This window comes from Trichechus manatus, unplaced genomic scaffold, assembly GCF_000243295.1.
Source record: "Trichechus manatus latirostris isolate Lorelei unplaced genomic scaffold, TriManLat1.0 scaffold00019, whole genome shotgun sequence".
Classification (NCBI taxonomy): Eukaryota; Metazoa; Chordata; class Mammalia; order Sirenia; family Trichechidae; genus Trichechus; species Trichechus manatus.
The window spans coordinates 10,516,200-10,538,819 of record NW_004443955.1 but is presented as its reverse complement, the minus strand read 5'-3'; the positions used below and the strand labels follow the sequence as shown (position 1 = coordinate 10,538,819).

Here is a 22,620-nt window from a genome sequence, read left to right as displayed (position 1 = left end):
TTTTTTGTGGGGGGGGGGTGAGGGGGGTTAACCTGCTGTGGAGTCCGTGAGTGTTGTGTTGCAAACGGTTAGTGTGCTTAGCTGCTAACCAAAAGGTTGGTAGTTTGAGTCCATCTACAGGCACCTTGAAAGAAAGGCCAGGTGATCTACTTCTGAAAAATCCACCATTGAAAACCCCATGGAGCACAGTTCTACTCTGACACACATAGGGTCATGAGTCGGAGTTGACTCAACGACCACCAGTTAACCTGCTTTGAGGTCTCACCAGATAATCATCAAGCCTTTTAAATTGTGTCAGTGGACTGATGAGGTCAAAGGGAGCCTTCCTTTTGAGTATTACACATGAGGACATGGGGTTTGGGATGTCCACTTTGACTGCTGGACCACTCAGCTAGATTCTGAGCAGTACGGCAGCCAGCAGCGACAAGGTCAAGATAAGGTTTATATAGTCCGTTTTCTTTGTAAAATTAACATCTAAATAGTTCCATTTCTCACTCTTTATCTGCCAGGATCCCAGAACCTCAAAAACCTCAGCTGAAGCCACCTGAAGATATTGTTCGTTCAAATCATTATGATCCTGAGGAAGATGAAGAATATTATCGAAAACAGCTCTCATACTTTGACCGAAGAAGTTTTGAGAGTAAACCCACTGCTGGCCATCTCCCAGAGCCTGCCAAGCCTGTTCATTCTCAGAGTCAACCAAATTTCTCTAGTTATTCTTCCAAGTATGTTATTTCACCTAAGACTTATTTTTAAAAATAAGACAAAACATCAAGATGTGATTCCATAAAGCAGAGTTAATCACGTGAAGCTCAGTCTGTTCTGAAGGACAGTATTGAAGTATAAATACGTGGTTTCTCTTGGCTTCAGTGGTTCAGCATTGTATATACTTTCTAGGTCTGGGATGTGTGCTTGGTTTTTGTTCTTAAAATCTGATATCAGAGATACAGAGTTTTACATTAGAAAAGATGTTCAAATCGAAGAGTTTTGACATAAGAGAAAAAACGTCAAGACTGATGTTTAGGTGAATCATGAAATCTCTCCCGTTTTGTACAGCATACTTAATGATGGTTCTTTTCCTCCTTCTTTTGTTTTTCTTCTTAAATATAAAAACAGGGATGTGAAGCAGACATTGTTTGAGGGGGAATACTGGAGAGTTTTTTATTTTTCTCTCTAAAAACACAGGATTAATTCTATTTTTTAGTATAGCAAGCTGCTTAACTGCAAAATGTCAAATATTTTCAAGGCAAGAAAGAGCTTGTCTTTATTGCTGGAGTTTAAGGGGGCTTTAGAGATTTCTGGTTGAGTTTTATAGATGAGGAAACCAACATCCAGTGAGGTGAAATGATGGGCAGATCTAAGACTGAACCCCAGATTTCTTGACACCAGTCTTTTCTCTGTTGTGTACTACTCCCTTGGTGTTTACTTGCCTGTCGGTTTCTTGTGTGTGTGTTTTTCTTTCTTTCTTGTGGGTTTTGGTGGGGTATGAACCCACCTGTGCTTGTATGGGTTTGGTCTTCTACTTGTCTTGCTTCTCTGGTTGAACCCTAACTGATAACGGAATTGGGTACTGACAGTGGGCTCCAGACCAGCACAGGCACAAATGAGTTTGTTCCCCCAGCAAAACCCAGGAGAATGAAAAACAGACATGGACTTTTTACAAGACATTGGTTTACACACTTCGGGAGCTGGCTAAGTAAGCTCAGAGTCCAGGGCAGGCAATCAGGAAGGGAAGATCTGGAGCTGTCTGGGAATCTCTGAGCTCAGATAAGGCCTGAGTGCTCTTTAAAAGCATTCACCTGCTTTGGTCAGGTCATAGTCTTTCTTTTGATTAACTTAAAGTCAGTTGACCTGGGACTTTAGCTGTGTTTAGGAAATCGTTTCACACCAGCACCTAGGTCTGTGTTTGAATAACTGGGGACTATAGTTCAGCCTTGCCAAGTTGACACATCAAAAATCCATAACCCCTCTTTTTTGTGTCTAAGTTTTAAACTTTTAAAGCACACAGATTTTGGGTTTTTTTTATTATTGTACTTTAAGTGAAAGTTAACAATTCAAGTTAGTCTCTCATATAAAAATGTATACATCCATTGTTATGTGACCCTAGTTGCTCTCCCTGTACTGTGTACTGTGACAGCACATTCCTCCTTTCCACCCCGGATTTCCTGTGTCCATTCAACCAGCTCCTGTCCCTTCTCATTGCACCTCTGTACAGGAGCTGCCCAATTAGTCTCATGTATCTACTTGAGCTAAGAAGCACACTCTTTCACGAGTATCATTTTATGTCCCATAGTCCAGTCTAATCTTTGTCTGAAGAGTTGGCCTTGGGAATGGTTTTAGTTCTGGGCTGACAGAGAGTCCAGGGGCCATGCTTTCTGGGATTCCACCAGTCTCAGTTAGACCACTAAGTCTTGTCTTTTTACTAGAATTTGAGTTCTGCACCCCACCTTTCTCCTGCTCTGTCAGGGACTCTCTGTTGTGTTCCCTGTCAGGGCAGTCATTGGTGGTAGCCAGGTACCATCTAGTTCTTCTGGTCTCAGGCTGATGCAATCTCTGGTTTATGTGCCCTTTCTGCCTTTTGGACTAGTACTTTCCTTGTGTCTTTGGTGTTCTTCATTCTCCTTTACTCCAGGTGGTTGGGACCAATTGATGGATCTTAGATGGCCACTCACTAGCTTTAAGAACCCAGACGCCACTCACCAAAGTAGGATGCAGAACGTTTTCTTAATAAACTTTGTTATGCCAGTTGACCTAGATGTCCCCTTAAAGCGTGGTCTCCATACCCCTGCCCCTACTACTCTGTCCCTCTAAGTGTTTCGTTCTATTCAGGAAACTTCTTAGCTTTGGTTTAGTCCAGTTGTGCTGACTTCCCCTGTAGTGTGTGCTGTCCCTTCCCTTCACCTAAGATAATTCTTGTCTACTATTTAGTTAGCAAATAACCCTCTTCCTCCCTTTCTACCCTCATAACCATCAACAAATGTTTTCTTCTGTGTTTAAACCTTTTCTTGAGTTCTTAACAATAGTGGTCTTATACAATATTTGTCCTTTTGTGACTGACTGAATTCATTCAGCATAATACCTTCCGGATTCCTCCATATTATGTTTCACAGATTCATGGTTGTTCTTTATCGTTGCATAGTATTCCATTGTGTGAATATACCATAATTTATTTATCCATTCGTCCACTGACGGGCACCTAGGTTGTTTCCATCTTTTTGCTATTGTGAACAGTAAAGCACACAGATTTTTACTGGACTAGATGCTCAGGATTGTGTGAACTAACTAGCTCTTGTCAGTTACTATTGAGTGAAAATTTTTGTAGTATGTACTTTAAAACTTCTAACACTAAAAACCTAATTTTAATTACCACTATTTTTTGCTAAGATATCATTTGGAATAAAGACTTAAAACATTTTTTCTGCTGTCAACCATTTCAGTCTCTCCTGTGTCCAGAAGAAAGCAGTTTATGAGAAATACAAATGCAAACTTGAGCGTTACAGTCAGGATTGTGTTCATGTAGAGTGTTTTATAACAGTGTTTTGAACCTCCCTTAACACAGCACTGGTGCGACGCCCATCAGTGTCTTTGAGCGTCGCAGTTCAGGCAAGCTAGTCTCAGGTCCTTCGGAGCTCACCTTTAGTAAGGTGGAAGGCTGTACCCTTTAACAGTCACTTTTACTTAAGCCACTAAACACATTCATTGTCGTCAGAAGAAGATCCTGAGTTGTAGTTTAAAGAGATATAATTTATATATGTTTACATATTTAATAAATAGAATACAACCCTAAAAGAACACATTTAGGACTAAAAAGTAAGTAAGAAGTTTTTCTAGAGAATTAAGTGAAAAGCTGTTTTTGTGTTAATTTTGTTTTCTCAAAAGAAGACTTAGTAACTTATTTGTGATTTATCACTTTCAGACAGGGTCTAGAACATTGCCTAGTATATGGTGTTTTTGTTAGATGCTGTCAAGTTGGCCCCCGACTCAGAGTGACCCCATGCACAACAGGATTGGACCGTTGTGATCCACAGAATTTTATCATTGGCTGATGTTTCAGAAATAGATCTCCAGGGCTTTTTTCTTAGTGTATTAGTGTGGAAGCTCTGTTGAAACCTGTCCAGCATCATAGTAACACGCAAGCCTCCACTGACAGATGGGTGTTGGCTGCACTTGAGGTACATCAGCCAGGAATCGAACCTGGTGTCCCATATGGAAGGTGAGAGTTCTGTCACTGAACCACCACTGCCCTGCTATGTATATGGTAACCGAAAAACCAAACCTGTTGACGTCGAGTTGATTCTGACTCATAGCGATCCTATAGGACAGAGTAGAATTGCCGCATAGGATTTCTAAGGAGCAGCTGGTGGATTCAAACTGCCAACCTTCTGGTTAGCAGCTGAGCTCTTAGCTACCTGAGTAAGTGAAGCTCAGCACAGGGCTCAGTGCACTGGGTGCATCAGCCATCCTCCTTTCCCTTCACCCAGCTCTGGAAGGAGCCAGTGCTGGCTGGATACAGGTTACAGAGGAGCATTGCCTGTGAAAGCAGGAGGTAACATCAGTCTGTGAATTCCTTCAGAACTCAATTTGATTTTCTTTCTTACTGTCTCTAGTGTTGTGGAGTCAGACAAGTGTAACTTGGGATGGATACTACTACATATTTCCTTCCTTTGTAGTATGAAATTAAAACTCTGCATAATTATGCCACATTTCCCCCTATAGATATTTAACTGTTAAAGAGTTAGGAGAATGAGGGTCATAGAAGATGACTTTCCAAGAGGGAAGTTGTTTCTGCACCAGCCTTCCCCTTTTAACACTATTTCACTCTCCTCTTCAACTAATACAACTTCAGCAACTGGAAGGCAGGTTAAAACATGGGACCTCCTTTGTCCTCCATTTCAGAAACATTTACTGTGTTTGGTTGTCACCAAGAGACTGCCGCTGATCCTGTATTTCCTTCAGTAAAGTATAGAAACAGCAAAATAATTCTCTTCCAGATCATGTGTGCTTATATTCCACTTAAAAATACACCACAAAAATAGTGGGAAAAGAGAGGGAAGATGTCTTTGTTAGTACAGGACAAACGCCTCAGAAAGCCAACAAATACCATCTTGTCTTTCCATTCTGTAGAGGTGGATTAGAGTGGGGAAAGTTAAGTGGTAGCTCAGACCTTCACCTCTGCGACGAGTTAGCCGTTCCCCACATTCTGAGGCAGGGCTAGAGGACCAGCTTGCACACATGTCCCAGCCTAGATGCTAGTCGACTTTGTCAAGGCAACTAGGGATTTTTTGTTACCAGGGTTTCTACCTGTCAAGTCTCATCTCACCATGAGACTTCCAGGTCTCAAAATAAGTAAACAGTGGTGCTTTTAAGCCTTTTAAGAACTAAGCGTAGGATTGGTGTTATGTTGTTTCTGTGCACCTGTGATATTAGTAGGGGAAAGAGACTGAGAGTCAAGCATGGCAGCTTTGCAAATGGGGCTCCACCCACCACGAGGCTTAGCTCCTGTCTGGAGATGGATAAAGTCTTGCTAGAAAGGCGGGTACGGTAGCCATCGTCACGCACGTTTCCTTTTGCAGATTCATCATTCCCCTACTAGGGGATCGGTATAGCTGTTGTGTAGTGTAGGCATTAGCCTTTGCATCATTTTTCCCTGTGTCTTCACTGAGAATTTCTTTTACCCAGCCTTTTTCTTTTAATGGAACATCTAATGCTCACTTATTCAGAAGCCACTGCTTTGTCTCCTTGTTTAGTTTATTTTTTGCTCACTGTCAGCAGCTGCAACAGAAGTGGGCAGAGGTGGAAGAGAAGGGGTGAAGCTCAAACACATTGCTGTCCACTAGAACATCAGTAAAAATATGTAAAGAGTAGGCAGGCAGGCAGGACATAAGTTACTGTGTTTTAATTTATTCTCCTGGCTAAATGAGGATTGGTGATATTTTCTTTTATAGACCAAATTATGCTGAACTGGTGGATGTGTATATTTTGGTTGATATTTTAAAATGACATTTGAGTTCCATTTGCTTGCAAATTTACTTAAATAGAATGACCATTTTCTTTCATTTTTCTATTGCGCTTGCTTTGCCATCACCTAGAGCTCTTGGCTCTCACACTAGCTATGACTGCTTGAAAAGGAACGTCAAGTGGTAAGACTGGCATTAATGTGAGGGTGTTCCCTAAGGTGTCCCTCACTGCGTCATTGGCATTATGTGCACTTTCAGATTCTAGTGTCATCTTCAGATACTTAGTCTCAATGCCCCAAAGCAAGATAACAGCATAGTTTTAAAGCTAATCATAAGACTAGACTTCTTCAACAGAAGTCTTCTGTGAAAGTGAAAGTGTGCTCCAAATGTGCGTTATCGTTTGTGCACATAAAGCCAGTGACGCTTTGGCTCTGCAGTAAGGTTTATCTGGCATTGTTGCAATTATGGGTCTATTTAAGAGATTTCTTTCGTGTGAATATTATGTATTACATATTCACAATTAACAATTTGAAAAAAAATACATGCACATGGCCCAATTTGACTTAAATGAGCATTGTAAAATAATGCAATATCTGCTACTCTAACAATTATTTAAAAAAAAACATCTGGTAAATCAAGGGCAAATTTTAAAGTAAAAGATGTCCAGTTTTTGTTTTAGTGTTACTGGAACATGGCCATGCCCATTCATTCACATACTGTCTGTGGCTTCTTTTGCGCTGTAACAGCAGAGCTGAGTGGTTGTGACAGAGACTGTGTGGCACACAAAGCTGAAAATATTTACTATCCAGCCCTTTACTGATAAAGTTTGCTGGCCCCTGGTCTATTCCATTCGTCTTTTAAGGTGCTCTTTGTATGCCAGAAGCCAAGCTTTGTACCTGATACAAAATCAGAAATGGGTCCACGGAAATTTGGCCAGTATTTTTCAAAATATTTGCAAGACTTTCTTAAACCTACCAGCCATTACAATTTTTTGGTAAACAGCACAGTTGAGTATTACGAGTACACCCAAAATTTCATCTGCCTTTTGGTTGCCATGTTCTGGATGTTTTGGAATATTCTTCAAGTATCTGTGCTGTCTTGACATTTCTTGTGCTGATGAATGGTTGAATTTGTTTGTATATTTTGGTAGAGTAGTTACCCATACTTACAAAAATACATTGTGAAATTTCTCGAGTTTTAGAAGTTAGAGGTACTTGAAGGAATGATAACTTGCTTTGTATAGTGAATGCATTTTCAAGTGTTGGCATTTTTTTCCTTTATTTTTCAACAGGGGAAAACCTGAAGTTGATGCTGCGGATAGGTCATTTGGGGAGAAGCGATACGACCCTGTCCAGACCCCTCCTCCTCCTCCACTGCCCTCCCAGTACACCCAGCCGGCTCAGCCTGCCACCAGCGCTTCTCTGGCCCTCCACACACGTGCCAAGGGAGCACACGGGGAAGGTACAGTTCAGAAGTTACAACATAGTAATCCTTACGAAACTAAATTCTTATCATTATTAAGCAAGATGGTTTTTACATAAATACATACTTGAAGCCTTTGGGCTGGGTAAAGTAAAAAATAGTGCTTTGTTAGAAGTACAGCTCCTGTCTTTATGACTGTGTCCATTGTATTGGACAAACCTTTCCGCTGGATTTTTAGTCTGTTTTATTAATTAAGTCAATTTTTTGCCGGTCTCCAAATCTTCTAGTAGTATTTGTTTACTGGTACATCTGAATCTAAGTATTTGAATGGTGACTTATAAAAATTATTGTTATATTCCATCTTCACTGATGGACATAAGAAAGCTATATGCAGGAAAATGATGAACTATATCCTATCGAAGGAAGTGCTGCTGCTTCTCACTTGTTGCAGTGAATGCCGTTACCAAAAGAAGGAATTTTTCTCTAAAAATGAATTTTGTCTCTCTCTTAATGAGTGTAGTCTTTTTTAGTAATTGTGAAGTATTTCATGACACCAAAAAGTATAGAGGAAAACATAAAGCCTCCCCGAATCCCCCACTGAGTGTTGCTGATTTGTCTCCCTTTTTTTTTTTTTTTTTTTTTAAATCGCCTGTATGTCTCTCTCTAATCCTGTCTCTTTTCCTTCTTCCCTCTCCAGAGGTAACCACTACCCTAAATTTTGTATTTATTAACCCTTGTGTGTTTTTACATCACATTAAGTTTGTTTTGCATGCTTTAAAGTTTCACATAAAATGTCTCCCTTAGCAACTTTGCCTTTGTAAAATCTCAACAAGTTAGCTACATATAGCTGAAGTTTATTCATTTTAATAGCTGTATAATATTTTACTCTGAGAATAATCACCATAATGGATTTATCCATTTCCCTGTTGACAGATATTTTCTACTACATACAATACTTCAGTGTTATTTGTGTATGAGTCAAATTCTAGGATATGTAAGTCTTTAGCCAGACAGATTGTAATTGTAGATTGATGTTACTTTATGCTAGAATTTTGTTCGTATATGATTATATCTGCAGACAAAGTTTTCATTCTTACTCTTCATCTTTGTTCCTTTTTCTTGCTTTGTTCCACTTATTGCTGAAATAATGAGAGCAAATCTTCGTCTAGTTCGTGATCTTAGGGAGAAAGGATTCTTATGTTTCACCTTTATGATGTTAATTGTAGGTTTTTTGGAGATGCCTTTTATCATGTTTAGGATTTCCCTTCTCTTCCTATTTGTTGAAAGCATTTTGCCAAATGCTTTTTCTGCATGTAAGAAGATGACCATATGACTTTCTCCTTTATTCTGTTAATGTGGTAAATTATATTACTGTGTTCACAAGAGATTTTGGTTTATCATTTTCTTATAATACTCTTGTCTGGTTTTAATACCAAGTTTATGCTAGTTTCATAAAAGAGAGCTGGGACATGTTCCCTCCTCAGTTCCCATTGGTATCATTTTACCCTGCCACCAATAGTACACCAGTAATTTCTGTTGTTTCACATCCTCACCAGTTTTGATGCTGTAAAATTCTTAAGTTTTGCCAGTCTTTTGTGTGTGAAATGGTATTTCATGTTCTTTGCTTTTGTTTTGCATTTTCCTAAGTTATGGTGAGGTTGAGTATCTTACATGGTTACTGGCCTTCTAGGTTTCACTTACGTTTTACCTGTTCATGTCTTCACCCATCTTCCTGTTGGGTTGACTTTTTCTTACAGATAGATGGATGTTCTTTATATGTTTTGGATGTTAATTCTTTATCAGTTATACATGTTATAAATGTCTTCTCCCAGTCTGTGGTTTTTCTTTTGACTTTGATTGTGGTGAGTTTTGTAGTACTAATTTTTTTTTTTAACTGTAGTTGAATTTGTCATTCTTTTTCTAATTTGTGGTGAATGTTGAAGAGGGGTTACTCATCAGTCTGGGTGCCAGGACCTTTAGCAGCATTTCCCTGACTCCAGGGTAGCTCCACGTGTGTCCACGCCACCTCCTGGTCCCTCTACATCACATATAGCCACCAGGGTTCAAGAGCCACCCTCTGACTGGGGCATCCCAGACCTGGGCCTCAACTCTGGCACTAGGGCAAGCTGAGATGGTAGAGACACCAGAAGGACTGTGAAAACTTTCAGAAAGTATTTTAAATGCTGGTATATGTTTGTTTTTCAGGTAATTCAGTGTCATTGGATTTCCAGAATTCTTTAGTGTCCAAACCAGACCCACCTCCATCTCAGAATAAGCCAGCAACTTTCAGACCATCAAACAGAGAAGATACTGCTCAGTCTACTTTCTATCCCCCAAAAAGTTTCCCAGATAAAGCTCCGGTTAATGGAGCTGAACAGACTCAGAAAACGGTCACTCCAGCATACAATCGATTCACACCAAAACCTTACACAAGTTCTGCTAGGCCATTTGAACGCAAGTTTGAAAGTCCTAAATTCAGTCACAATCTTTTGCCAAGTGAAACTGCACACAAATCAGACTTACCTTCAAAAGCCCCCACTTCTCCAAAGACTCTTCTGAAAACACACAGTTCAGCACAGCCTCCTGAGTTTGACAGTGGAGTCGAAACCTTCTCCATTCATGCAGATAAGCCTAAATATCAAATAAATAATACCAGCACAGTGCCTAAAGCTATTCCTGTGAGGTAAGATTTTTGTGTTATTCTCAAACATTGGCTGTGTGATTTGTCTTGTGTGAGTTTGATGTAGTTTATATGGTTTGGGACTTGAAATGATAATTTTAAGTGTAGCTTTAAACTGAACAGAATGTTATCCAAAATGTTGCAATAAATGCCATTACCAAGAAGGTTCTGCAAGAATACAAGATAGTGTTAATGAATAATAAAGCTAACAATCATGTATTGTTGGTAGCTGTTGTCATTATCCCCCATTTACTAAAAACTGAGGTTGAGTGACACCGAGCAGTCTGCCCAGGGTCACACTCTAGGGTGAGTGAGCCGAGACGTAGACCCAGGTCGTTTGACTTCAGAGCCCACAGCCTTACCCACCATGGCTTCCCAGTTAACCTTCGATTGGTGAGATACGTTTGGAGACTGTCTCAGAAACATACCTGTCTGTGTCCCTCATACACTGTTTGTTCAACAAAATGATGTTAAAAGGAAATGAAGATGTAATAGCCTCAAAATTGCTGTTGAGAAACAGTTAACAATAAGATGACTGAGCTATCAAGACAAAGCGAGCCCATCTGGAGCCACACTCCCTGTACTCTTTTCTGTCTTATCATTCAAGAGTGACGGATGAAGCCCATTCTGGCCACACATAAGCCCATCTCAGCCTCCTAACTCCAGTTACATTTTCAAGTCACCCACTGAAGTAGAAGCACTTGCAGACAGAACTGAAGGCCACCACAGCTGCTTCCCAGGAAAAAGGACAGCCCTGTTAGTTTGCGACCCCATCTGTGTGAGCCTCACAAGTCATCGGGTGGAGCAGTGGACCTTCCTGTGTGGGAGGTGATGTGTCAGGTGATGGCCTCCACTCCCTGCCGTCGTCACGAGTGTCCATCCCTGTCGGTCCCGACATGCTGGAATGAAGGTTCGGCTCCCCTTCACATACTTCTATTTTGTTGGTCCATCTTTCTGCTCACCGTTAAGTCCTGGCTCAAAACTTTACTTCAAGAAATCTTCCATGGCTGTTATCCTCCCTTTTGCAGCAGTTGTAACCGCATTCCCTTAGTCTTTGATACTCTTTGTGGACTAAGTTTACATACTGTCTGTTTTCATGGGTGTTTGGTGTGTTCCCATACCAAAGTCTTTACCTCATCGGACTGTGAAAGCCTTGCCTTTGCCAGCGCAGGCCTTTGGTACAGGGAGTGCCAAGGAAATCCATCAGTTTAACTGAAGAAGGAACTGAGGTCCTTGTCAGGATGGAATGGTGTCTCCTGAGCCACAGTGGTGCCTGCCCTGGAAGGAGTAATTTCCTCCCTGCAGCAGCAAATCAGTGTGCATACTTACAGTCCTAGGGAGATGCAGAACCTAATCAGTATATTCTTTCAAGTCTAAGAAGCCGTCAGTTACACTGTTGTTTTATATATCACTAAGGAGGAAAGATGTTATCAGTTGAACCATGACTCTGTGTCAGTTTCATGGATGTCAAAATGTACTTCTTAAAACCAATGAACTATAGTTGTTGGGTGCACAAGGAATCGGGTTTTGTGCATTCAAGTTGCGGAAAGTCAATAATAAAGATAACTTGATTAGTTACCTTCAAAAATGAAATTGATTTCTCGGTGAAGAATATGCTTTTAATTATTATCCCTGTAAGTAAAATCCGTTCCTAAAAACCATCTTGTTGAAGTAATTTCTTGATTGATTGGAGAAATAAAAATGAAACTGCCTTTTAAAATAGTAGTGAAAGGAGAGCCCCAGTGTTATCAGTAGGAATTAACTTATCAACCATTTTTTAACTCTTTAGCCCTTCAGCTGTGGAAGAGGATGAAGATGAGGACGGCCATACTGTGGTAGCCACAGCCCGAGGGATATTTAACAGCAACGGTGGGGTGTTGAGTTCCGTAGAAACTGGTGTTAGTATAATTATCCCACAAGGAGCCATTCCTGAGGGAATTGAGCAGGAAATCTATTTCAAGGTCTGCCGAGACAACAGCATCCTCCCGCCTTTAGATAAAGAGAAAGGTAAATGTGTTTATTTTTCTGCTTAGTTTTAATAACTTAAGAGTTCCTGTATCTGTGTTTTCAGAGCTTACAGTGATCAGCTAAGAGGTTTCTCTCCCACCACCCACTGCCATCGAGTCAGTTCCGACTCATAGTGACCCCACAGGTTTCTAAGATTGCCACATCTTTCTCCCACGGAGCCGCTGGTGGTTTTCAGCTGTCGACCTTTCGGTTAACAATCGACCACTTTAACCACTGCGCCACCAGGACTCCTTGAGGATACTCTCGTGACCTCTTTTCTGCCTCCACACTGACAACCACAGAATGCTTCCTTCCCTCAGGGAGGGCGTCTCACACGAGTGTTTGTGTCAAAATTTCCTGAGTGGTGTTGAGGGTGAGTGACCCTGGAGATGGCCATTACGGGATGAAGGGGCGTTCAGCAGTTAAAGCCTTGATGGTTGAGATTAACATGGTAGTCCTTCCACACACTGTGCTTTATTTTCAGTGGGAGATTGAAAGTGACCACAGGCAATGCCATTAGGCTTTCCTCACATCTTGGCATAATCTGGCCAAATTTGTCTCTGGAGTCAATCAGCCCTTCCATCTCTAGAGGTGGGTTAGGTAATAAGTCACCTGCTTGTAGAATGTAAGCCTCTTGAGACAGGTGCTGTCTTATTTCTCACCTTGGGACCTAGCACTAGTAAATACTCAACTGAGTGAATGAAATATCCTTAGAGGATATTATAGTATATGTTCTTGAGCTGCTTAAGGAATCTTGGAATGGTGTTATTTTTCGTAATCTTCTTAAATCTATCAAAATGATATTATAATGAACCATGTTTCAGTTGCTTTTTAGAATCTTTTAGGAGCACTTTACTTCCTTAAATACATTAGCTCATTTTCTTGTGTGTTGCCAGAATAGTAACATCAGATTCTATGCTGTGATTTTAGAATAGCCTGTATTAAAAACAAGTAGGACTGACTCTATTGGCCGTGCATTAATTCCATAAACCGAATCTGTAGCAAAGAAAACATTAAAAATGGAAAATAGAAGTAACATTTGTAAAAAGTATAGACTTGTATGATCGAATGTAGTAGCTATAGCTCCTTGTAGCTATTTAGCACTTGAAATGTGACTATTTTTAGATGAAAATGTGCTGCAAGTGTGAAATACACACTGGTTTCAAAGATTTAGTGTATTTATTACAAATTGAAATGATAATGTTTTGGATATATTGGGTTAAATTAAATATTAAGATTAATTTCACCTGTTTTTATTTTTTAATATGGCTACTAGAAAAAACAGTGCTGCTATAGAGAACTAACCCATTTGACTTTAAAGCCCATAAGTAGAAGGGGGATGAGGAGAACTTGGATCTAGAAGGAAGCCCACCATCTCACCTTCTCACCTCCATCCCTTTCTCTGACTCCAGGTGAGACACTGCTGAGCCCCTTAGTGATGTGTGGGCCCCATGGCCTCAAGTTCCTGAAACCAGTGGAGCTGCGCTTACCACACTGTGCGTCCATGACTCCTGACGGTTGGTCTTTTGCTCTAAAATCATCCACCTCCTCGTCGGGTATGCTGTCTTCACTCTGTCCTTCTGGGGCTTTGGGTACTGTCATTGATTAAGACCTGGGCTGATGATGCTGTTGGTTAGCACATCTCTACCTCTGTTCCCGTGGCCTTGTAGGCATCACCAGTGTTTTCAAATTCATTCATGGTGCATATTGTAAAGTAATATGGACAGGTGGAGAAGCTTCTACATTTTAAAAACTGATGATTTGGCCAAAGGTTGGTATTTAACAAAATTATCTGTTCTACCCACATTTTCAGGATGCAGTGGGAGAATTGATATTGCCCTACACAGAGGCATTTTCATCTTTTTAGTAAAATGATTTAATTCCTTTATATAGTTATTTTTGGTTTTTGTTATTATTCTTTAATTTCTTAATCTATGAGGCATAAATACCAGAGAAACATAAAAGACAAAAGTTCTTCCACTGTGATCGTACTTGGCCATGGTTTTCCATTGTAAAACTCTAAATAACTTCTGTTACACACTATTTTTAAATGACTTTTTGCTTATAAGATCATAATTTTCAAAACTTAGTTGTATTTTCATGTTTCTCACTTCCTTGGGTGACTCAGTCAGTAACCAGTTGTAACTTTTAGATTACTGATGTAGATTACCTGAAGAGAGCCTGATACAGGAAAATAAGAATTTAAAGTACAGCTTCTGAATTTCTGATAATTCAAATGTACATTATGCAGTTTACTTTGGTACAGTGTGAAAGTTCTGTGGTGTAAAGCTTATAGGAGCGTACTGTGCAAGATGAAGGGCAGGGGAGAAACACACAAATACGTGTTTTCACATTCACAAGTACGCCATTTTCTGGAAGAAATTAATAAATTAATTTTAACACACTAGATATTAAGGTTGTCTCCTCAAAGATTCTACTGAGAAACATTAGCCTAGTTTGAATTAGGATGGGTGAATTTCTGTTTTACGAAGGTGTTTTTGCAGGGTTCTTAAAATAACTGTTTAATACAGTTAACTTGTTTCATAAGTGATTTTTTTTCAGATATTATATGAAGCATAAATTAGTTCCCCACTTACCTCTGATGTTTGATGCCATAGAGCATAAGTTGGTTTATTAGACTGAAACAGCTTACTTTTTTGTGTTAAATCTGAGTACATTCACCGAGAAAAGAAAATTATATAATCCTGTATAGTTTTAAATTGTTTTGTGCTATAAATTTCCTTTCAGAACCTCAGTATAGATTTTTGATAATCACTGACTTAATCTGACCAAAAATTACTGTTTTAGAAAGAAACTTGAGCCTAACAATAAGCTCTTTTTACTTTCAGAGAGTGTCATAGCTCTAGCTTATTGCCTAAAAAATTTGTTATTTAGAGGTTGGAGTATTGCATAAGCCCGTGTGTGTGTGTATTTATGTGTGTGTGGATATATGTATCTGTGAAGTTAAATGACTTTTTTAAACTGCTGAGCCCATCCTGAAGTGCTCCTGAATCCAGATACCTGCACTTGGGTGATACCTAGCCTATTGTGAATAGAGTTTCTCAACCTTCGCACGTTGAGTATTTTGGCCGGATAATTTCTGTCTTGTGGGGTTGTACTGTGCATTGTGGGATGTATTAGCAGCATCCCTGCCTTCTCTCTACTAGATGTAATATGCAAAGAGCAAAAACATGTGACATGAGTTAGGGGCAGACTCACTCATGGTTGAGAACTAGTGCTGTAAGGGAGGCAAAAGTTCGCAGGTTTGACTCTCAGCTTACCTTGGGTACCACAGAGACATACGCTCATCCCGTCTTTCAGTGTTCACTTTTAGTGTTCACTACCAGGGCTTCCAAGGTCCCTGGGTGTTGCAAACACCTTACACTTGACTTCTAACCAGAAGGTTAGTGGTTTGCACCTGTCCAGTGGTGCCACAGAAGGAAGGGCCTGGCGATCTGCTTCCATAAAGATCACAGCCAAGAAAACCCTATGGAGCAGTTCTACTCTGACACACGTGGGGTTGTCATAAGTCTGATTCACCTCAGTGGCAACAGGTTTGGTTTGGGTTTACCAGGGGTACCTAGTTCTACCTGCAAATCTGAATTAACCAAGAGCTTGTTAAAAACCCTAGTGCTGCATATATCGTATACAGACCGTAACTAACAATGCAGAAAGACCAGAAGAGAAACTAGATAACTGGGTGCTCCTAAAAGTCAAACATTTAAACGCTCATCAAAAGACTTCACCAAAAGAGTGAACCTACAGACTGGGAAAAAATCGTTGGCCGACGTATCTGATAAGGTCTGCAAGATACTGCAAAACCTCAACAACAAAAAGACAAATAAATCCAATTAAAAAATAGGCAAAGGATATGAACAGACACTTCACCAAAGAAGACGTTCAGGCAGCTAACAGATACAGGAGGAGATGCTCGTGATCATTAGCCATATCCAGACTACACTGAGATATCACCGTCTCACTCCGACAGTACTGGCACTAATCCAAAACACACAAAATAACAAATGTTGGAGAGGTTGCAGAGAGATTGGAACTCCTACGCACTGCTACTGTGAATGTAAAATGGTGCAACCACTTTGGAAAATATGACGTTTCCTTAAAAAGCTAGAAATACCATACGATCTAGCAATCCCACTCCTAGGAATATACCCTAGAGAAATAAGAACAGTCACTTGAATAAGACATGTGTACCCAGGTTCATTGCAGCACTATTCACAATAGCAAAAAGATGGAAACAACCTACGTGCCCATCAACAGATGAATGTATAAACAAATTATGATACATACACACAGTGGAATACTATGCAACGATAAAGAACAATCATGAATCTGTGAAACATCTCACAACATGAATGAACCTGGAGGGCATTATGCTGAGTGAAATAAGTCAGTCACAAAAGGACAAATATTGTATGAGACTGCTATTACAAGAACTCAAGAAAGGGTTTACACACAGAAAACATATTCTTTGATGGTTACGAGGGTGGGGAGGGAGAACGAGGGGAACTCACTAACTTGATAGTAAACAGCGTCAACTTTGGTGAAGGGAAGGACAGCACACAGTACAGAGAAGTCAGCACAACTGGACCAAAACAAAAAGATGGAAGTTTCCTAGACACATCCAAACACTTCGAGGGACTGAGGAGATGGGTCTGGGGCCTGGGGCCCATAGTCTCAGGGAACATCTAGATCAGTTGGCATAACATATTTTATAAAGAAAATGTCCTGCATCCTGCTTTGGTGAGTAGCGTCTGGGGTCCTAAAAGCCTGTGAGTGGCCATCTAAGATACATCTGTTGGTTCCATCCCACCTGGAGCATAGGGGAATGAAGACAACCAAAGACAAAAGGAAAATATTAGCCCAAAGGACTAGAGGACCACAGGAACCAGAAACTTCATCAGCCTGAGTTGAGACCAGAACAACTAGATGATGCTTGGCTACCACCAATGACCGCTCTGACAGGAATCACAACAGGGAGTCCCAGACAGAACAGGAGGAAAAAGTAAAACAGGATTCAAATTGACATAAAAAGACCAGACTTACTCGTCTGATAGAGACTGGAAGAACCCCCAAGACTGGCTCCCAGATGCTCTGCTAACCCAGAACTGCAGCCATCGTGAAGCCCACTCTTCAGACAAAGATTAGACAAGCCTGTAAGACAAAAAATAACACACATGAGCAACTTGCTGCTTAGTTCAGTCAAATATACGAGACCAAATGGGCAGCTCCTGTCCAAACGCAGGATGAGAAGGCAGGAAGGGACAGGAACTGGATGAATGGACCCAGGGAACCTGCAGTGGAAAGAGGGAGTGTGCTGCCACATTGTGGTAATTGCAACCAATGTCACAAAACAATCTGTGTATAAATTTTTGAATGAGAAATTAACTTGAGCTGTAAACTTTCACCTAAAGCACAATAAAACAAAAACAAAACCCCAGTGCCGGAACCCACCTCAGGCTTCCACGTAAGCTCTGAGTATTTTGTTCACAGCCAAGGCTGAGGAACTCTGGCCCAGTCTTAACTGATTTGTTTCTGTCTGGGAGGAGGGGCTTCAGGATCCTCTGCAGAACTTTAAAGATTTCATTTTTTGGCCTGTAGTTGAGTGATCCATGTGTCTTCATACTCAGTCAAGTGGGTAATCATATAATTATTGCCCAAACGTGACAGTGAAAGAAGGGCACTGTTAATAATTATGTGGGCTCAGGGACAGAGCGGGACTGTCCTAGGCATATGATCTCCCCAGCTTTTATTCATTTTTTAAACGGCAACGAACTTAAAAACGAGGTGAGCAAAATACAAGTCTGAAACAGCATTAAAATCATTAGATTCTAGTGGGTCTGTGTGGAAATACAGTACTGTTTTGATATAAGTGCAGTATGCTGAAAAAATAGAAGAAAATTATATCTAAATATATGTATTTATGTTTGCCCTGTGATTGCAAAGAATTATAGATAGTCGCTTAGCCAACTGTAAATGACACCAACTTCTTTTTCTCTCATAGGTGATCCTAAAACCTGGCAAAACAAGTGTCTTCCTGGAGATCCAAATTACCTTGTGGGAGCAAACTGTGTTTCTGTCCTGATTGACCACTTTTAATTCTTAAAATACAGAAACTTGATTAAATAATGTGAAACTGGGTTAAACTTACTAAATCTAAATGGAACCACTCTGTCAAGTATTATGCTTTCCTTAGAATTGATACTACGGTTTCTTAGTGTTAAGCGTTTTGTTTGAACTGATGAAGGTTAGTGAGCATGCCCCTGAACCGTGGTCAGAAACATGCCACAGACTACGTGTTTGTGAGTGAGGAGCTATTGGTATTGATTGGCTAGAGTTTGAAAGCTGTTTTGCTTTGTAATGATTTTTGTACTTTTGTATGGTTACTGCTAACTTCACCTATTGATTTCCGTTAAATTACTAGCCAGTAAATAGGGTGCATTTGAGTTCTCTTCTTTCCAAAGTACACTGTTTTAAACTTCATGATGACCCTGGCCTGGCATATACATTTTATTATGCATGAGGTAATATGCACACATTTTTAAAATGCACCTGGAATATATAACCAGTGTAGTGGATTTAACAGAAATGTACAGCAAGGGGAGTTTATAACTTTTTTTTTTGTCAAATGAAGACAGTTACTGTATATGAAAATACATTTTTCTTAGGGAAGGACACCAAAGCATGTGAGACTGGTCCGTGGCCTCTTTGGTCTGTGAATTAACCATATCACCGCAGACACACCAGCCAGCAGGAATGCCTTGCCCTCATGTTTTTAGTCCCTAGATCATTCTCGCTGTGTGTCACTGAGTGTTTATGGCACTTGTGCACAGCTAAATACTGTATCATGAAAAAAAAGATCGAGTAAGTGATAAATAGTGAATTTGGTGGTTTCAGAAATGTATAATCACCGAGAAGAAAATCATGGTGTGATTTGGGGAGGTTTTTGCTGTTGTTTTTTTTTGGGCTTTTTTTTTTTTTGCGCAAGAGATAGTGGTTGTTTTCTGTTCTTTTTGGCTGTGCATTAAGGATGCTTGTACATAATGCGTGCACACCACTTTTGTTCTTGGTTTGTAAATTAACTTTTATAAACTTTACCTTTTTTATACATAAACAAAACCAAGTTTCTTAAGGCTACCTTTGTATTCTCTCCTGTACCTCTTGAGCCTTGAACTTTGACCTCTGCAGCAATAAAGCAGCGTTTCTATGACACACAAGGTCATTTTTTAAGAAAAAGAATGCACAAGAGTTGTTACATTTTTAAGTGCTGCATTTAAAAGATACAGTTACTCAGAATTCTCTAGTTTGATTAAATTCTTGCAAAGTATCCCTACTGTAATTTGTGATACCATGCTGTGCCCTAAAGTGTATTTTTTTACTAATAGACAATTTATTATGGCACATCGGCACGATTTCTGCTTAGATAATATGCCACTACATTCTGTTAATCATTAGGTGTGACTGAATTTCTTTTGCTGTTATTAAAAATCTCAAATTTCTAAATCTACAGAATAAAACTTTTTAAAATAAAGTGCTGGTTTGGTCTATTTCAGAAAATATTGCCCACTGTTTCTAATGTCATGCAACTTGATAATCCTGTTCAAACCTGGTTCTATCGATGGTGACTGTTCCTCATGGTCAGTGTGTGCTGCCGGGTGGGCAGTACTGATTAGAATGACTTAGCATTGAAGCAGGTCAGTGAAACCTTGAGACAGACTAGGAAAAAGAAGCAGGCAGAACTATAGAATGTTTGTGTTCTTTCTGCTACATACATGAATACACATAATGTCCAGTTTGTATATAGTTTTGTATCCTGTATCATAGGTGTTTTCTCTCATCACTATGTTTGAAGGGAGAAAATGGTTTTTAGTGACTATGGTTAAGAGCTCAGGCGGCTAACCAAAAGGTCGGCCGTTCAAATCCACCAGGCTCTCCTTGGAAGTCCTATGGGGCCGTACTGCTCTGTCCTGTAGAGTAGCTATGAGTCGGAATCGACTCGACAGCAGTGGGTTTGGTTTTTGGGTTTAGAAATAGTCCGTCGTGATTGTCGCATTCACTTATCCACCACTCTTATTGACGCTTAGGTTGTTGCTATAGTGTTTTAGTGAACATCTTTGTGGATTTAGTCTATTGTGTCTTTTTTTGTTATAATTTGTATACAGTAGAAGTTACCCTTGTTAGTTTATAGTTCTGCAACTTTTGACAAACACATATGGTCATAACCGTTACCACAATCAAGATATAGACCAGTTTCATTGTGCCCCAAAATTCCCTTCTGCCCAAAGCTTTATATTCAGTACTTCCTCTAGCCCCTGACAAGCATTGCCCTCTTTTCTGTCCTTAAAAGTTTTGCCTTTTCAAGAATGTCATATAAATGGAATCATACAATATATAGCCTTTGAGTCTGACTTCTGTGTTTCACTGAGCATAATTCATTTGAGAGTCATTCATGATGTTGCAGGTGTCAACAGTTAGTCCTTTTTCATTGCTGAGTAGTGTCCCATTGCCTGGCTGTACCAGAGTTTGTTACCCATTTCCCGCTTGTGGAACTTTTGAGGGGCTCTGGGTTTTAGAGATTACTAATAAAGCTGCAATAAACATTCACACACAGGTTTTTGTGTGAAGATCAGTTTATATTTCACTTGATTAAATACCTGGAAGTTAGATTGATGGTAAGTGTATGTTAAACTTCACAAAAAACTGCCGACCTGTTTCCCAAAGTAGCTCTACCACTTTGCACTCCGATCAGCAGTCTCGGGTTCTAGTTGCTCCACCTCACCCACACTTGGTATTGTTGATATTTTTTATTTTAGCCATTCTAATACGCTGTGTCATTGTGGTTTTCTTTTGCATTTCCCTTATGAATAATGCTAAGCATTTTTTCATTTGTTATCTTTGGTAAAGTATCTGTTCAAATCTTCCCCCCAGTTTGTTAATGTGGGTGATTTGTCGTCTTATTACTGAGTTTTGAGAGTTCTTTATATATTCTGGATGCAAACTCAAAAAATATTTTCTCCCAATCTATTCCTTTTCTTAAATAGTATATTTCAAAGAGCAGAAGTTACTAATTTTTATGAAGTTCAGTTTCAGTTCTTTATAGATTGTGCTTTTGGTGTTACATCTAAGAAATCTTTTCTTAATCCAAGGCACAAAGATTTTTCTCCTGTTTTAGAAATTTTTTAGTTTTAGGTTTGATATTTATGTCTGTGGTTAATTTTCAATATAGTACAAGGTATGTGTTGAGATTCCTTTAGTGTATTCTATTTTAAATGTGTCCTTATTATAAAACACACAAATATATAAGGCCTAAACAAGACATTAAGTTCCCATATAAATAGTGAAAGGACCATAAGTCTGCAACTCTGTTGTTTGTATCTGCCTGCTTTTCACTATATGGCATGGGTTCTGGGCAAGGTTTATATAAGTCTAGTGCTTTTTAATGTTGACAGGATGAGGGCATTTCTGTTCTCTCAGACCGTGTTCCCACACTACTGAGCATGGGACAGTGAAATAATTCAAATGGCCGAGTTCTAGTGTCAGAAGCCCATTTTTGCCCTTTCCCCGTAGTACTTATGTATGTATTAGGAAACCTAGTGAATGTCTACTTGAGTTACTTGAGCTGACTCCTTCTGATTTCTTAGCAAATGTTCACTTAGTGCAAAGCACACATCAGGCACTGTGCAAGTGGAGATGACCCAAATCAGGAGAGGCAGGGGCTTCAGGCTAGATGGGGATGTGGTTGACCAGTGAGTAGCTTGGCAGTAAATGCAGGCAGATGGGGAGTGGGGAGCAAAGGTCTTTCTCTTTGCCGTGGCTCACAGTTTGGAAACCACTTTCTGGATCAGAAGGAAGCCAGCGTCTGTTGTGCAGCAGTGCAAACCAGAGGGCTGTGAGCTCAGTGCCTCCCAAGACAAGTCCCTGGGGGGTCGGCCATGGGGGTCGGCCATGGGGGGTCGGCCATGCCACAGAAGCTGCGTGGTCTCTGTGTTGTCGGGCTACTCAGCCATGTTTCCGCAGATGGAGTGCTGAGAAATCCACTTGACTATGCTTGCTGAAATTGGAGAGGTTGTCTGACTTTCACAGAATCATCCTGTCCTAATAAATTCAGGTCACAGTAAAAGTAAGCTCAGTTGTTGGCGTTTTTTGACTCAACTACTTCACCCGAGTGTGTGCTTTCCTTTCAGACCACTTCACAGAACAAAGACACACCTTTAGAAAATATTAGTGCTTTTTAGAATTCAGCAAGAAGGTATATCTTAAACTTAGAGAATTTCTAATTCAAAACTAAAAGAATAAAACTTTAAATGTTTGTGTTTGAATCTTTTTTTAAAAGTAGCTTTAAAATTGCCTTTAAAGTACACTCAAGCTTGTTTTCCCCCAGTTGTCGATGATCACCTGGGTTAACTAGAAGTTGGCACAAAGTGCTCAGAAGAGAAACCTAGCTGATTGTGATACGCTTTCTGCATTTTGGTACCACCTGTTTGCAGTATAGGCTGCTGTTACAGATCGTGTGATCTAGTTGGCCTGCAAACTGACCTG

General features: G+C 40.0%; 1 protein-coding gene across 2 annotated transcripts in view; it reads left to right on the top strand.

The window, feature by feature from the left end:
- The window catches only part of TJP1 (tight junction protein 1), a 79,535-nt gene extending 60,472 nt beyond the window's left edge, over positions 1 to 19,063 (top strand). For both annotated transcript variants that reach the window (XM_004372638.3, XM_023727859.1), the window contains 6 exons: positions 510 to 725; positions 7,249 to 7,418; positions 9,585 to 10,062; positions 11,849 to 12,066; positions 13,479 to 13,622; positions 18,086 to 19,063. In XM_004372638.3, the coding sequence (XP_004372695.1) occupies positions 510 to 725; positions 7,249 to 7,418; positions 9,585 to 10,062; positions 11,849 to 12,066; positions 13,479 to 13,622; positions 18,086 to 18,180 (1,321 nt within the window). In that variant the 3' untranslated portion in view covers positions 18,181 to 19,063. The remainder of the gene's footprint in view (positions 1 to 509; positions 726 to 7,248; positions 7,419 to 9,584; positions 10,063 to 11,848; positions 12,067 to 13,478; positions 13,623 to 18,085) is intronic.
- The last annotated feature ends 3,557 nt before the right edge of the window (positions 19,064 to 22,620 follow it).